This window comes from Carcharodon carcharias, chromosome 2 (assembly GCF_017639515.1).
Source record: "Carcharodon carcharias isolate sCarCar2 chromosome 2, sCarCar2.pri, whole genome shotgun sequence".
In the NCBI taxonomy this organism is placed as follows: Eukaryota; Metazoa; Chordata; class Chondrichthyes; order Lamniformes; family Lamnidae; genus Carcharodon; species Carcharodon carcharias.
In genome coordinates this window covers 73708433-73725222 of record NC_054468.1, presented here as the reverse complement: position 1 = coordinate 73725222, position 16790 = coordinate 73708433, and the positions used below count along the sequence as shown (strand labels likewise).

The 16790-nt window shown below is 41.5% G+C and overlaps 1 protein-coding gene across 3 annotated transcripts in view; it reads right to left on the bottom strand.

Moving 5' to 3' along the window:
- The window catches only part of LOC121291641 (ubiquitin carboxyl-terminal hydrolase 47), a 60684-nt gene extending 44625 nt beyond the window's left edge, over positions 1–16059 (bottom strand). For all 3 annotated transcript variants that reach the window (XM_041213110.1, XM_041213128.1, XM_041213119.1), the window contains exons 1-6: positions 15898–16059; positions 15709–15807; positions 10491–10587; positions 10171–10310; positions 5829–5917; positions 2863–2994 (exon numbers count right to left, since the gene is read on the bottom strand). In XM_041213110.1, coding sequence (XP_041069044.1) covers positions 2863–2994; positions 5829–5917; positions 10171–10310; positions 10491–10587; positions 15709–15751 — 501 coding nt within the window. In that variant the 5' untranslated portion in view covers positions 15752–15807; positions 15898–16059. The remainder of the gene's footprint in view (positions 1–2862; positions 2995–5828; positions 5918–10170; positions 10311–10490; positions 10588–15708; positions 15808–15897) is intronic.
- Between the last annotated feature and the right edge of the window lie 731 nt (positions 16060–16790).

Sequence of the window (16790 nt, the reverse complement as noted above, 5' to 3'; positions counted from 1 at the left end):
CATAAATTTTGAAACTACACTTAAATTTTGGGTGAATGTTATTTCATTAGCGCAAGGCAATTCATTTATTTTTCAAAACATGGGCGAGCTCTCGACTTCAGGGCCCACTCGTCCTCTCTAAAATGGCCGACCAGCGTTCTAATGTCAGATTCCAAAGCAATGGCATGATGACAAATTTAATGGATGTGTGGGTTGCACCTGCCTGATTGGCATGCTTATAATCCAGCCCCATATCAAAGAATAAATTTATGATGGAAAATTACAAGTTGCACATTTGCAGTTTCCTGATATATGATCCTACCAGAAGTGACTGCAAGTTGGGCCACATAATTAGAAAAGTTTCCCTTTCACATATTGAGATTTTGAAGAATTCTATTTCATTGGGCCTCAACTAAGGTTGAGGTAGACAGGATGAACGTAATTGTTCTTTCAGTTTTGGAACTCATTTTTAGGTAGCAGTAGCCATTAAATATTGTTTATCAAATGTGTACAAAAAGGGCACAGATGATAGTTTGACTGAAATCTTAATTTAATTTAAATGACTTTCTAGCATGGTTCTGATGTACAATAATAAAGAAGTCATATACTCTAAGAATATCTTTTAACCCAAAGATAGTTGAAATGGAAAACACAATGGCCAGTTTTGATATCCAATTTTTAAATCTCGTATGAATTTGTCCAGCATATGCAACTTTATGGGTCATTATTTAATTTATCCGGTGTTCCAAATTTTAATTCAAACTTAAATTATAAATTTGGCCTGAAATTGCTTGGTAAAATCTGGCTGAAAATGCTGCAACCTAGCAACACCAAACACTATGGAATCCACCACTGAGAATATTGTGGCAATGGAACTTTAAAGCTTAATAAACCAATTTTCTGGGAAAAAAATCCATCACAGAGAAATAAACATTTTTCAGGAAATTGGTATATGAAGCGTCCTGATGGACTTCATCCTAGGGTCTTAGAAGAAGAGGATACTGAGATAGTTGATGCATTGATTTAATTTTCTGAAACTCCCCAGGTTTGGAGAAGGTCCCATTAGCTTGGAAGATAGCAAATGTACCCCTTTATTCAAAAAGGGAGGGAGACAGAAAGCGGGAAACTACAGGTCAGTTAGCTTAACATCTGTCATAGGGGAAATGTGAGAAGCTACTATGAAAGAAGCTATAGCAGCTATGCTTGGATAAGCTCAAGGTCATCAGGTAGAGTCAACATGGTTTTGTGAAAGGGAAATCATGTTTAACCAACTTATTGGAGTTCTTTGAGGAAATAACATGTGCTGTGGATAAAGGGGAATCAGTGATTATACTGTACTCACATTTCCAGATGGCTTTTGATAAAATGCCACATCAAAGGTTATTGTGGAAAATAAAAACTCATGGTGTAGGGGAGTAACATAATGGCATGGGTAGAAGATTGGCTGGCTAACAGGAAGCAGAGAGTAAGCATAAATGGGTCTTTTTCAAGTTGGCAAGATGTAACGAGTGGTGTGCCACAGGGATCGGTGTTAGAACCTCAACTGTTTACAACTTATTTAAATGACTTGGTTGAAGGGATGGAGGGGATAGGTTGCCAAATTTGCTGCTAACACAAAGATAGGTAGGAAAATAAGTTGTGAAGAAGACAAAGGGGATATAAAAAGATATAGATGGGTTAAGTGAGTGGGGTAAAGATCTGGTAAATGAAGCATAATGTGGGTAAATGTGAAATTGTCCATTTTGGGAGGAAGAATAAAAGAGAAGTATATTATCTAAATGGTGAGAGATTGCAGAGCTCTGAGATGCAGAGGGATCTAGGTGACTTAGCGCATGAATCGCAAAAGGCTAGTATGCAGCTACAGCAAGTAATTAGGAAAGCTAATAGAAATGTTACCATTTATTGCAAGGGGAATTGAATACAAAAGTAGGGAGGTTATGCTTCAGTTATACAGAGGGCTAGTGATACCACATCAGGAGTACTGTGTATAGTATCGGTCACCTTATTTAAGGCAGGGTATAAATGCATTGGAAGCATTTCAGAGAAAGTTTACCAGATTAATACCTGGAATGGGTGGGTTGTCTAATGAGGAAAGGTTGGACAGACTAGGCTTGTATGCACTGGAGCTTAGAAGTGTAAAAGGCGATTTGATTGAAACATAAGATCCTGAGGGATCTTGACAGGGTGGATGTGGAGAGGATGTTCTCTCTTGTGGGAGAATCTAGAATTAGGGGTCACTATTTAAAAATGAGGGGTCGCCCATTTAAAACGGAGAGGAGGCAAAATGTTTTCTCTCGGAGTTGAGAGTCTTTGGAACTCTCTCCCAGAAAAGATAGTGGAAACAGACTCTTTGAATGTCTTTAAGGCAGAGGTGGATAGACTCTTGATAAGCAATGGGGTAATAGGTTATCCAGGTAGGTGGAATGCAGATTTGAGGTTACTATCAGATCAGCCATGGTCTTATTAAATGGCAGAGCAGGCTTGAGGCCTGAATGGCCTATTCCTGCTCCTTGTTTGAATGTACATATGTGCCTTTAAAACTAATTACACTTGCTGGGCTCAGTCCATTTAAATGGTAGCAGAGTGCCGCAGTAAATCTCCTCACCCCAAACTCTGAGGTACGTGCCCCATAGATGCTATAGTTGCATGGCTGCCTGCCTTACATATTTAAATGCCAGGATACGGGCTAGGGTCAGGAGCAAAGACAAAGTGCAGAAAAAAAGGTCTGATTCCTCTTCAGATCGACTGACAAGAGGTCAGCACAGGAATTTCTAGCCTAGTACTGCTTTCACTATTCACAGTTTGATGCTGACCCTCTTTGTAGTTCTATTATTAAGCAGGCCTTGCCAGGATTGTAAATAAAAACACTGATATGCTACTTACCACACTCTTGAAATGAATGGAATGATTGAATGAGCGAATGGGCAAGGGGATATCCAAAAGAATGCACTCTTCTGGGGTTTCAGTCTTGCATTTCAAACACTTCAGAGAATTAATCACTTTACTCCGGTAGATCTGGAAAAAATATTATGTAAGAATCTTTCCTTTTCCATGTTTTCCTCTCCTCCAGCCCACCCACCTCCTCTTCCATCCTTCTGTAGCCCCTCACATTCCCTCAATCACTAAAAAAAAACCCTTATTTTATTTATTCAATTTTGTTCCTTTTCCCTCAAATCTTTTCGATCATGATGCATGCCTTGGCATGGTTCCTTATCAATCAACATCCCTGCGGTATATTGAACAAGCTATTCTCCGTGTGTGAGCCCAGTTAGCTATTTGCTCAACAAGGAAGCAGAGAGCAGTCTGGTTCAGTCTTCACCCAAAATCCACTCATGTACTCTCTCCAGCAATCAAAACTAGGACCTTTGACTGGTTTCATTTTATCCATGTTATCCCCCAGGAACATTAATCCCAATTAAATTGCCCATCACTGTATGCATGTCTAGTGCTGGCTGGAGGTACTTGCAAAAGGATTTGTACAGCTCTGTTACAGTGCCAGGTGGGAGTTACACTCAAAGGGATTTTGAGTTGGCAATGAAGCTAGATGACTGTAGTACCAAAGCTCCAGTCTGTCTTCCTCTAAAATATTATTCTCCGTGGGGGTGGTGGTGGTATGTGAGATTGCTGAATTTGTCCAATAATGCACTGTGTTCTTAGCAAGATATTATGCCAACAATTATTATGTCAGAGGTCCCCAGCTTCACAAATGTCAGTCTTCACCCAATTTGATTCACTCCACATGATATCAAGAAATGGCTGAAAGCACTGGATAATGCAAAGGCTATGGGCCCTGACAATATCCCGGCAAAATACTGAAGACTTGTGCTCCAGAACCTACCGCGCCCCTAGCCAAGCTGTTCCAGTACAACTACAACACTGGCATCTACCAGGAAAAATGGAAAATTTCCCAGGTATGTCACTGCACACAAAAAGCAGGACAATTCTAACCTGGCCAATTAGCGCCCCATCTGTCTACTCTCCATCATCAGTAAAGTGAAAGAAGGGGTCATCAACAGTGCTATCAAGTGGCACTTGCATAGCAATAACCTGCTCACTGACTCTCACTTTGGGTTCTGCCAGGGTCACTCAGCTCCTGATCTCATTACAGCCTTGGTCCGAACACGGACAAAAGAGCTGACCTCTAGAGGTGAGGCGAGAGTGATTGCCTCTGACATTAAGGCAGCACTTGACCATATGTGGCATCAAGAGACCCTCGTAAAACTGCAATCAATGGCAATCAGAGGGAAAGCTCTCCGTTGGTTGGAGTCGTACCAAGCACAAAGGAAGATGGTTGTGGTTGTTGGAGGTCAATCATTTTAGTTCCAGGATACCTTTGCAGGAGTTCCTCAAGGTAGTGTCCTAGGCTCAAACAATTCCAGCTGCTTCAAAAATGCCCTTCCTTCCATCATAAGGTCAGAAGTGGGAATGTTCGCTGATGAATGCACAATGTTCATCACCATTCATGACTCCTCAAATACTGAAGCAATCCATGTCCAAGTGCAGCAAGACCTGGTCAATATCCAGGCTTGAGCTGACATTGGCAAATAACATTCATGCCACACAAGTGCCAGGCAATGACCATCTCCAACAAGAGAGAATCCAACCATTGCCCCTTGATGTTCAATGGCATTACCATCACTGAATCCCCCACTATCAACATCCTGGGGGCTACCATTGACCAGAAACTGAACTGGACAAGCCATATAAATACTGTGGCTACAAAAGCAGGTCAGAGGCTAGGAATCCTGCGGCGTGTAACTCACCTCCTGACTCCCCAAAGCCTGTTCACCATCTACAGTGCACAAGTCAGGAGTGTGATGAAATATTCTCACTTGCCTGGATGAGTGCAGCACCAACAACATTCATGAAGCTTGAACCCATACAGGACAAAGCAGCCCACTTGATTGGCACCGCTTATCTAAACTTTCACTCCCTCCAACACCAACACACAGTGGCAACAGTGTGTGCTATCTACAAGATGCACTGCAGAAACTCACCAAGACTCCTTAGGCAACACTTTCCAAACCCATGACTGCTACCATCTAGAAGGGCAAGAGCAGCAGATAGATGGGAACACCACCACCTGGAAGTTCCCTTCCAAGTCACTCACCATCCTGCCTTGAAAATATATCACCATTCCTTCACTGTCGCTGGCTCAAATTCCTGGAATTCGGCCCTCCTCAACAGCACTGTGGGTGCACCTATACCACATGAATTGCAGTGGTTCAAGGCAACAGCTCACCACCACCTTCTCAAGGGTAATTAGGGATGAGCAACAAATGCTGGCCTAGCCAGTGGCGCCCACAACCCGTAGGAGAAAAATGACAATGGACTTACTTGCTGTCAGGGTCAGAACCGACATTCCGTCAACAGCATCTTTACATCATTTAAAAAATGGATGGCGAGCAAGAGCTGAATGGCAATTGCTAAATTACTGATCAATGCCACATTAATACCTCAAAAGTTACACTCAATTGCAACAACAATCTACAAACCATGGATTGTTATAGCAGTATAAAATGTAATAGTGTGAAAGATAAGTGACGGGATTTTCCAGCCCTGCTGCCCGCAAGGATCGTCGCAGGTGGGAAGAGAAATTTTGGGAAGTCGTTAAAAGTTGACAGCTCTCCAAATTTTCCTGCCCTGCCTGTGACAACGCCCGCTGGTGTCAGAACCGGAAAATCCTGCCCAAGATGTGGTCACTTCCAAGCAATTGATCAGATAATTAATCCAGATAACACTTGCTTACGTGAAAAAGAAACCCAAGGAAGAGCAGGGGTCAAATATTTCTTTGGTCAACTTTATTGACATGAATTTATTTCACAACCTCCCCTCTGTTATAAGCTCACCTGCAATATTTTGCAAGACCCTTCACTTTCTGTGGCAACTTCATTCAGTAACTTTCGGAAATATTCTTCTATATCCTGTTGTATGAATACTTAAAAACAATACATTAGTAGATGTTATAGTTCTATTCTTCAATTAGTTTAAACTTGGAATAAGTTTATAATTTATTGATAAAAATTCAGGAAGCAACATTAGAGTTGGAAAATATAGTAGCAGCATAGAGAATGACATCGGAGCATTACAATAACAACACTGGATATTTTTCAGAGGTCAACAGTTGCCTTCATGAATGAATAATTCTTTTATCTCCAAACTGATAAATGAAAATCACATTATAATAAATAATTTATCTACCTATCCTATCCACTTTGAGGACCAGAATAATATAATTTCTGACAAGTATTATGATTCCCAGCTGAAGTTACCCCTGGACAGGCCTGATCCCAGAGTGGAACCCAGCTTGACAGATCCTAACTTTTATTTGTTTGTTTAGATACGTGGAGAGAGGCCACTGAACAGAGTCACTGGAGTCAGCTGATGAGCTTTTAACAAAAGAATCAAACATTTATTACACAAGAAAAGATGAACTATGTTACAATACTCCTTCACCCACAACTGTACCTTTACAGATATATACAGATTTGTAAGGATAACACAAATTACAAAAACTATCTTATACTCTAATGTTCACAGTGAGTACACAGTCCATGTACCAACAGGCGACCTGTAGTCAGGCACACCATACTCCAAAACCAAGTGACAGCTGCCACTCCAAACAGATGCTACAGATCTCTCTTCAACTACCCCCAGATGCTTGTTACACCATGAGCCAACCAGCCTTACAGCACTCTGTCTTTCACACGAGGGTTTCCAATCTCCACTCTCCAAGAACTCGCTTTGGAATCTTCTCCCAAACTGACACTTTCTCTCAGATGCCTTTCGCAAGGGTTCACCTCCAGGGCTTTGAAGTCTCCTTCCAATGTTCCTCTCCTCTGGGTCACCACATGCATTCACGCTGTTTTCCATGCATTCTATTTCACTGAATCAGCCGTCAACAGTACACCACTGCTTCACATGCCCATAGCAAAGCATTACAGACCTTCAGCCATCTCTTTGAACCTTCTTGCCTCTTGCAAGTTGTTCTCACTTTAAATCTGCTGTCTGCAGCTACTGTCTCTTTAAACCTGAAGCTTGGAGCCTTTCCCTCTGCCCCTCACTCTTAAACGTCACTTAATAGGACCTTTTCCAGATTCCTGTCCTTCCTTTGACTAGAAGGTCTGCTTGGGACTTTCTTCTGTTCCACTCCTCTGGATTGTGGGGTCTTTTCTTTAGCTTGGGACTGGCTATCTGTCTCCTTTGCTCCCATCTCTCCTGGCAGATGTTTTCAAAACCAACTGAACTCAAGACAGCTTCCAAATCAAACTGATGTTTCTAGTTTCTTCTGTGTGTCTGTGAAGTTGACCTGCTTCTCTGGACCCCTGTTGCTAGGCAACAGCCCAGCTGCTCTACTCTTGATTGTTTAACTTAGCTGCAACAATCATAAAACTCTCATTAGAAATGCAGGTGCCTTTTAAAGTGAAGCTAAAGCTCAATTTGACCTTTTTTAACCCCCAGATACAAAAATACAAATCAAACTTAAATTTTTAAGCTAAAACTCATTCCTAACACCTACAAATACAAATATAACTTACTTAAACTATCTCTATTTCCTAACACAAGCAGGTTCTCATTAATGAGAAAACTAGGAACACTACAAATCAGGGTGTGCTTACCTCAATCCTTAATTCTCCAATGTACAGTACAGGAAAATTTACTCTGCAGACACATGATGCATGTCATTTACTGGAGAGTTAGACAATGTGTTTTCCAGTATAGCTTTTAATGGCCTTCAAATTTTGCTATGGCATACTTCCATGTAAATGCTTTATGCAAAGCATCATCTTGTAGTTTCACCAATTTCAAGCACCACAGATCATGCCGTATAACCAGGCTGTAATAGGGCCCCACTTTTTTGGCACTAAAAATCATGTTTAGGCCTATAATTGACATGTAAGTCAAACCTCTTTTCTGCTAAGAAATGCTATACCGATATATTCATATTAGCGTGAATGCATGTGGTGATCCAGGGGAGAGGAACATTGGAAGGAGACTTCAAAACCCTGGAGGTGAACCCCTGCATCTGAGAGAAAATATCAGTTTGGGAGATGATTCCAAAGCAAGTTCTTCGAGAGTGGAGATTGGAAACCCTTGTGTGAAAGATGGAGTTCAGTGAGACTGGTTGGCTCACGGTGTAACAAGCATCTGGAGGGGGGAGTTGAGGAGAGATCCGTAGCATCTGTCTGGCGTGGCAGCTGTCACTTGGTTTCAGAGTGTGGCATGCCTGACTACAGGTTGCCTGTTGGTACATGGACTGTGTACTTACTGTGAACATTAGAGTAGAAGATAGCTTTTGTAACTTGTGTTATCCTTACAAATCTGTATATATCTGTAAAGGTACAGTTGTGGGTGAAGGAGTATTGTAATATAGTTCATCATTTTTCCACCTCAGAAATGCATGCGTTACTCACCTTATACATCAGCACATGGGATCAAGCAGGTGATATGGGCCTTATTGCCAAAGGAGTTTAAGACGTGCTCACATAGAGTAAACTGGGTGAACAATGTACAGAAATGGGTCCTCTAGCAAAAAGAATGAAGTACAAAGCTGGTTACAAGCTAGAAGTTGTAACAGTTACTAACCCATCAAATAACTATGCTGTTGCCAGGGAATTTGCTGTTAGTGATAAACTGGTGTGAAAAAGAAAGAAAAAGGAATCCACCCTGAAGAAGATGCCTAAGTCCAAATGCATGATGAGAACATGGGCCAGCCACTGGCCTGATCCTTAGAAGCATGTATCAGGATGGGTCCTTGAAAATTGTCAGAATGGTTACATCATTACCAGAAATGTAGTGTGTATAAACACACTTAAGTGGGCCAAATCAAACCCTGAGTCCAGCAAAGATCTCAGAGCAACTGCTAGTTGGCGTAGATGATTTACAGAAATAAAATGTCTAGTATCACAGCAAAAAAAAAACAAAATCACTCAGAGACTACAAAAAGACCTTGATGCCAAAATTACCAGTTTGCAGTGATACATCATCACACAGCAGCAAAAACGAGTACCATGATGTCACACTGGTATAATGGATGAATTTTGATATGCTCAACTGCTGAACTGTGGAGTGGGAAGGTTTAACAAAGCTTCTCGCGCAAACCACCGGACATGAGAAGAGAAGATTAATGGTGCAACCAGCCTACATAGCCAACAGAACAAAATTAAAGCCTATGGTAATTTTCAAATGTAAAACCATGCTGAAAATCAAGCTCCCTGCAGGGGTCTTTGTGCATGTCCATGACAATGGATGGATGGATGCGAATGCAGTGAACTTCTGGGTTGATAATGTGTAGAATAGGCGTCCCAGTGGCCTACACAAAGAACAGGTGTGAAAGTGTTCGGATCCCATATAACTGATGAGATCAAAAGGCACCTGAAAAGAAATAATGCCCAAATTGCAGTTATACCAGTAGTTCAACCTTTGGATGTGTGCCTCAACAAGGCATTCAAGGATCACATTCCACCTGAATGGAATAGGGTTGATGGAGAAAAATTACCTTTACAAAAAGTGGAAATATGCACACTACCCCACTTGATGTTTTGTCTGGTTTAGTCATCAAATCATGGAATGTTATTAATGCACAAACTAGCCATCAGAACGTTCAAAAAAATGCAGAATATCCAGTTCAATAGCATGGGCAGGAAGATCATCTGTTGTAGAGGAATTATTCTGAATCTGAAAACACCAAATCTGATCCAGAATGGGATCCATAGCCAAAATGACTCAGAATTAAATAGATGAACTCTTTGCATTGGATGCTGAGGACAATGAACATGCTTCATTGATTTGTTTTTTAAACATTTGGTTGTGGTTAAAGGTAGGCTTATAGAATTAATTCATTTAATAAAATGTGTCACATTGATTTAATTTGAATTACTGGTATTATGCTTTCTTTCACATTTCACAATGGCAACCAAAACACTAATACCAGTAGTCTATTTTATATTCGCCGTATAGGTCAAACCCCATTTTGGGAATGTATATTCAAGCCACAATCTAAGGCAAATCTTCTGATAAAATGGCAGAAGAAGCAATTTCAGATGAACATTTCCCATGTCTTCAAGGTCAGGAACTTAATAAATGCTTTTGATGAACTACTGGGAAGTATTTGCCATTTTACAAGATATGCCATTTTTCATAATATGTCAGTCTGATAGAAATTGGCTTTTCCTTCATGTTGTTACTTACCATCATCGCCACTCATGCCCAAGTTCTTTGTAATCCCATGTGTATCTGCTGTTTGAGTTGCTAACTGTGAAAACAGTGCTTTAAGCTGGTAGCAAATGCTGGTATCCTTATTGATCTTTTCATGTGTCTTTTCCACGTAGCTAAAGGAAGGATGATTTGTTTAGCAATTTTAGACATTTACAGTATAGAATAAGATATTTACATAAAACATTGATTTTTATATGCAAACACTCAAACCTGAAACATTACACTTCAAAATAATTAGATAACACATGGCTAACATACATTCAGAAGCTCATTATTATATTAACTGTACAAACCTGATGATAGCCTCCTTCACTTCAGGAGTCATGTAGAGAGTCTGAAGCAATGTGTTCAGGTAGCAAGTGGCTCCTTGGTTTCTTAACCCAAAAAACACTAATCACAAATAAAAGCTTTATTAACACCGATCACAAATGCAGAAAAAACAGGTTTTCTTGACATACAATAAACAAACGAATGCTAGTTACCATGTACATGTATGTAACCCACAAGATTTCTTATAGCTCTGGAATTCTGCTGCAATTTTCACACTAATTTAAAAAAATGTTGAATACAGCCCAAATGTTTTCAACTTTATATTTATACATGTCACAAGGGCTGAATAGTTTGGAATCAAGATGAAAATGTTGTCGTGTTTTCCTATTTTTTGCAGTCAATCCCAACACCAATGCCAATCAGGAATAGCGTAGGTAAATAATGCATATTAAAACTCTGACTATATCACTTTAATACTATATCTGCCTTTATCCAATATCACAAGGAATGGTGATTAAATTTTCAACCATACACAACCTTGCACCAATCTGAATGAGATTAACAACCTGTTGCCAAATTATCAGGAAATTTAGTGCTGTGGACATGTGCCCCTTTCGAACTGAGTATATAATTGATGAGTGCCTGAGAGCTATGAAGGACAGAATAGGCTTCATGCAATTCTTGATAGGATTAAATTAGAAATTTAAACAATACCCCAAGGTACTTGACAGAGGTACAATCAGAATAAAATTGGTACAGATATTATCCTTCACCAACCATCCTTTTTTTGTGGGCCAACAGATCTTTCTCTTTGGGATTGCAGGTTTTTCTTAAGTAGCTTCCATTTTATTAAAGCGAAATACACAGAAGAATGCAACTCTTATACTTTTCAAAAGCTTTTCAAGTTCTGCACAATAGCTACATACCGTGTGCAAGATGCCATTTTGCTAAGATGCATTTTGTCAATGGTTTTAATTTCCACTAGCTCTATAAGAAAATAAATCCTGAAATGCTTTTTAGGATATAAAAAGACTACTTAGATAACATTGTTATCCATAGGCAAAATCATTTCCTATTACTTTCTTTTGCACAAAACTGACACTGTCACTGATTGAGAATAAAAGGAGTACTCAAATAAATTTAAGCTTCTGCTAACCTCAGCCTAGCTGATTGACTAAGTATTGAATGAGTGAGTCTTGCCCCTCCTTAAGCCTTTATAGAAATATTGGAACTTACATTAACTACCACAATGAGGGTAATCACTTGATGGAAAAATAAACTGGTTGATAATCAACATTCTGCAAATTTCTGAGGCCTGAAGGAGGATAAAATAGGCAGAAGTGCCAGAGTATCTGGAAAACACGCTCAGGCAAGTCCATAAATTCTGATCAGAGGGGGAAGTAGGCAGAACAATCTTGTCAATTGGAATTTTGCAGCACACCTTTAATGGGATAGAGACCTGATGGATTTACGTTCTTGGAGTAAATTAGCTAGCCGAACTTTGCTCTTCTCCACTCTAGGAATTTCAGCCTTTAAAGGTCTAATATTGCAATTCAAAATTGAAAGTAAAAAGTGATCTGTAATGGCACTATGCTGAATCCACCAAATTATCATCTGATAGAATGCTTCAGAAAATAATGGATGTATGTTATAACATTGCAATAGATATTAAAACCCAGTCCAACCACATACCAATGCTAGTCTCTCTCTTACCAAACCTGCTCGTGTGTGGGGCTGGATGACATGAACATTCTCCAAAAGCACTGTCATATTATTTTGTTGTGCTGATTTCAGGCTTCCTGTTAATTCTCCCTCATTTACATTTCCACTCTGTACCAATCACCATCAGACAGCACCATGAGTGGAGCTGATGAAATCAGCAGTAGTTCACAGATCCAGGACAAAGTGAGTCAGTATTACAGCCAGAACAAGGTAACTTGGCTAAAATTCCTCAGTCTTAACTGCTGGTTCAACTGTGGTGGAGAGGAGATCCTGATTTTCTCAGGACCTCTGCTCCTGACCCTGTAGAATTCCATTGGACTTCCAGGACCAAACAACAACAACCTCATGGTTCTTTGGGCTTCACTTGCCCTCTAAAGTGACCCAGGTGCTGAGGTTCAGTCACTGTGCACTCAATGGGTAAGAGCCATGGGAAATCTCCTAAGAGACATTTTTCTGCCATTTCTGCTTCCTGACTGACATCAAACAGTCCACAGCCCCCAGTGAGAACTCCCACATGCACGGCTTTGGGGGGGAGAATGCATTTCCACACCTCTTCCCCATCCACATTCCACCAATTCATGAGAAAGTTCAGGGCCTGTTGGGAGGAAACCAAGGCATCACTGCCTCAGGTTGTTTGATACATTGAAGACTTGGTGCCTGCAGTAATAACAGCATTTTTAACTGGTTACATATCTTCAACCCTCCATCAATTGGCACTCATCCAAAATGCTCTTGCCCCTATCCCAACTTGCACAGCCCCTTGCACCTATTACTTCTGTGGTCACTGACCTCCACTGGCTCCCAGTCCACTGGCACCTCAAACTTAAAATTTTCATCCTTCTGTTCAAAATGCACCATGGCCATACCTCTCCACTTCTCCTAGATCTACAACCCTACATAAGCTTTTTGTTCCTCCAACTTTGGCTTCTTGTGCATCCCCTACTCCCTTCACCCAACAATGGCAGACATGTCCTCAGCCATGTGGTCACTAAACTCTGACGTCCCCACACCAAATCTTTTCACCTTGTTATCATTCCTCCATTCATATATTCCTTGAAACCTTTCACTTTCTCCAAAATGTCACACACTTTGGCCGGGATTTTCTGTGCCCACTGGCATCGGGCCTGTTCGGTGGTGTGAGCGGACAACATGGCACAATCGGTTTCACGATGGCATGAAACCAGGTTGCAATTGTCCGCTCAGCCCACCAATGCCGGGCCACGTTTCCCACCATCGGATATCGGGAGCCCCACTGTAATACATCAGCATATCATTATAAGGCCAGCCCGCTGCAAGCAGCCCAACTCCACCGCCACCCCCCCAATCCACTGGATCATCTGCCCACATCGGTGGGAAAACACGCCAATGTGTTTCACAACAGTGCATAAAAGACATGCAGATGGTGGACTGCACTTCGCTCAGTACTTCGAGGTTTGTTTGCCTACCTTGCTTTGGTCAGCACTCGCAGTCATCAGCACCAGGCTTCACAAACAGCACCACATCACTTTTTGGGGGGCTCACAAGTAGGTCTCTACCTACCAGATGAGCCATCTGTGGGTGGCTTTTCAATGGCTGCAGGGCAAGGTCTTGCTTGGGGAAACGGGAGAAGTGGCCTCAGGCAAGAGAAGAGACTGCAGGGTGAGGACTGTACTGGGGAAGGAGGGTATCCCATGGTGTGTGTGGGGGCACATGTTGATCTGTGCAAGTGGTTTCAAGAAAGTGAGGGCTGAGGAGGCAGTCTCCACAGGAGAGGAGGCCAGATGGACATGTGAGGATATATATGTGAGAATGGGTGGTGATATCCCTTAGGTTGGCAGTGAGTGAGATGCCAGTGAATGTGTGATGGGCTTGAGTGTGAGAGTTTAGAGCGATGAGATGGTTGTCATACCCTGGCTGCATGGATGAGATCATTCATCCTCTATTTGCGTTGGATGGCCAACCTCTTCTGTGCAGCATTGGCACTGATCAGGTTTAATTAGTTTCACTTAAAAGATTATTGGCACTGATCACCACTGCTATCACCTACCAAGCCAGAGTGGTAATGTAGCAGCCCCTCCTGTGGCCAGAGCCGGGGTAAAGGACATCACAGCGAGGCCTCCACAGCATCCAAAAGGTGCTCGAAGGCTGCATTCTTTTTGCCTTTCAGGGCCATGTCTTCTTTGATGCAGTCCTGGGCTGGAAGCATTGAGAGCAACTGTACTTTATATGTGGTGCCTGGCATGATAAGGCAGTGAGGTGATGGTGTGACAGGCAAATGAGAGCCCACCTGCTATGGAAACGGAGTGTTTCCCGGGAATGCGTATGTAATGCGTCGGGTTTGGTATGATACATTGTGAAAACCTGCCATTGTGGCCAGTGGCCGCTACCACACTTGGTGCAAATCTGGGACAATTCTGCCCTTTGTCTGACATCCAGTATTGGATAAGCAGTAATTTCTTCCTAAATAATAGGAATACCAAAGTGATTATCCTTGCTCCCCACATTTCTGTTTTCTAGCTACTAAACCATCCTGTCCCTGGTAATTGTGAGGCTGTTCACAACACTGGTGTCATGTTTGACCCTGAGATGAGCTTCAGACCACATCTCCACTCTATCAACAAGACCACCTTCATAACGATGCCTGAATCCATGCAGCTTCAGCTCATCTCCTGCTGAAACTGTCATCCTCTAGTATTGACAATTCCAACTCCCTCCTGGCCAATTGGATATCTTTCACCTTCTATAAATTCTAGTTCATCCAAAACTCTGCTAGTCACATTTTAAATTGCATTAAGTCCTGTTTACTCCTGTGCTCACTGACCTACATTATTTCTCCATCAAACAATCCCACAACTTTAAAATTCTCATCCTTGTTTTTAAATCTCTCATCCTTCCCTGTCTCTGTAATCTCCTCCAGCCCTACAACCCTCCCAGGGATCTTGGCTCATCTCATTCTGGCCTCTTGATCACCCCAAACTTTAATCACTTCAGCATTGCTGGTGGTGCCTTCAGCTTTACCCTAAACTCTGGAATTCCTGCCTTAAACATCTCCACCTCACACCTCTCCCTCCTCCTTTAAGACGTTCCTTAAAACCTACCTCCTTGATTAAGCTTTTGGTCACCTAAACTAACATCAGCTTTCCTGGCTCCGTGGGGTTTTTTTTTGATATTGCTTTGAGACGATTTACTATTAGAAAAGTTCTATATAAATATAGGTTGTTGTTGCACTTCTTTGACCAAGTGTTTTTAAGCACTTTCTTATAGCTCAGTCCCAGTTTTTATTTGGCTACGCTCCGCCTCGGGCCGTTTTACTCCATTAAAGGTATATATAATATGGTCTATAGTTGAGTTTTCAGAAGCGGCTGCCGACTAAATCTCTTATTTAAATAATTAGCTTTTTTCATGACTATATATATGCAGTTGGAGATCCATCAAAATAAAGACTAACTAGCTTCGCCACATGGCTTTTCTTCCTTAAGCAGCGCACGTTAATGACACTAGTTCATTATTAATTCATTCAGTAACAACTTCATCCCTTGCCTTCATGACTATCTCCGGTTCGTTGTTTCGGCATCTTCCCCATTTTTTTTCTCACTTTTGCTGGTTCTGATCTCCTTAACACTTCCCTCTCTTGTTAATCTGAAATTAAACGAAAGGCGTCACTCAACAAACGTATCTTAAACATTCCCTTCCGTCTTTATAAATTAAATTCACGTATTCTTTAGTTACAGTGAGTTATTCAGGTCCGGAAAGTGTCTCCCTCATCTCTCGCTCCCAGTCTTCTAATAAACGAGAAACCAAGTTGCTGCAGCGTTTCAGAGTGACCCGAGCTCTCTGCGCTAAGATTCAACGCACTCCTTATTCGTCGTTCACTCGGCACCCCACCCCCATTCATTCCGCTTTTGCAACAGCAACAACTTTCAGTTTCATTCTTAAAGTTGAATTGTCAAACACGCAGCAATATTAAACCAGTACAGGATTCCTCTCACTTGCTGCCTCAACCACCGCCCCTTTAATTAAGAAAACGTCTTTTAGTTCGATACTTATTGAATTTGGATGAAAAACACTTTTTTAAAGTCAATTTATGTGAAGTCAGGAACTTGAATCAATTGGCCCAGGTTTTGAACTCAGTGGTGAACACAGCACCCACTGTTCATTGCGTTTAAAATGTCCACATTTAATGCGCTTGTGTACCGCAATGTACTGTAATTAGGCACTCGTTTCTCTGTGCCTCCCTGTACAAGGAACCTAGGACCCATGTCAACAGGGCAAGCGGCAAAGGGAGCACGTTTACATGCAGAAGTGTCCCGTTTTGCCTTCTCAACTTCTCTTCGCTAGTTCAAACACTTGCGTACATTCATCCCTGGGTCTCTCTTGTTCCTGCACCTCCTTTAAAATTGTTTCATTTGATTTATGTTGCCTCTCCTTATTCTTCCTACGGAAATGAGTCACTTCACACTTCCCCGCATGAAATTTCATCTGCCAAGTTTCTTCCCATTTCACCTGTCTATCTAAGTCGCCCTGAAGTTGGTCACTGTCTTTCTCACTGTTTATTCTGTGTCGGAGTTTTGTGCAATCGGCAAATTTTGAAATTATTCCTTATAGACCCAAGTCCAAGTCAT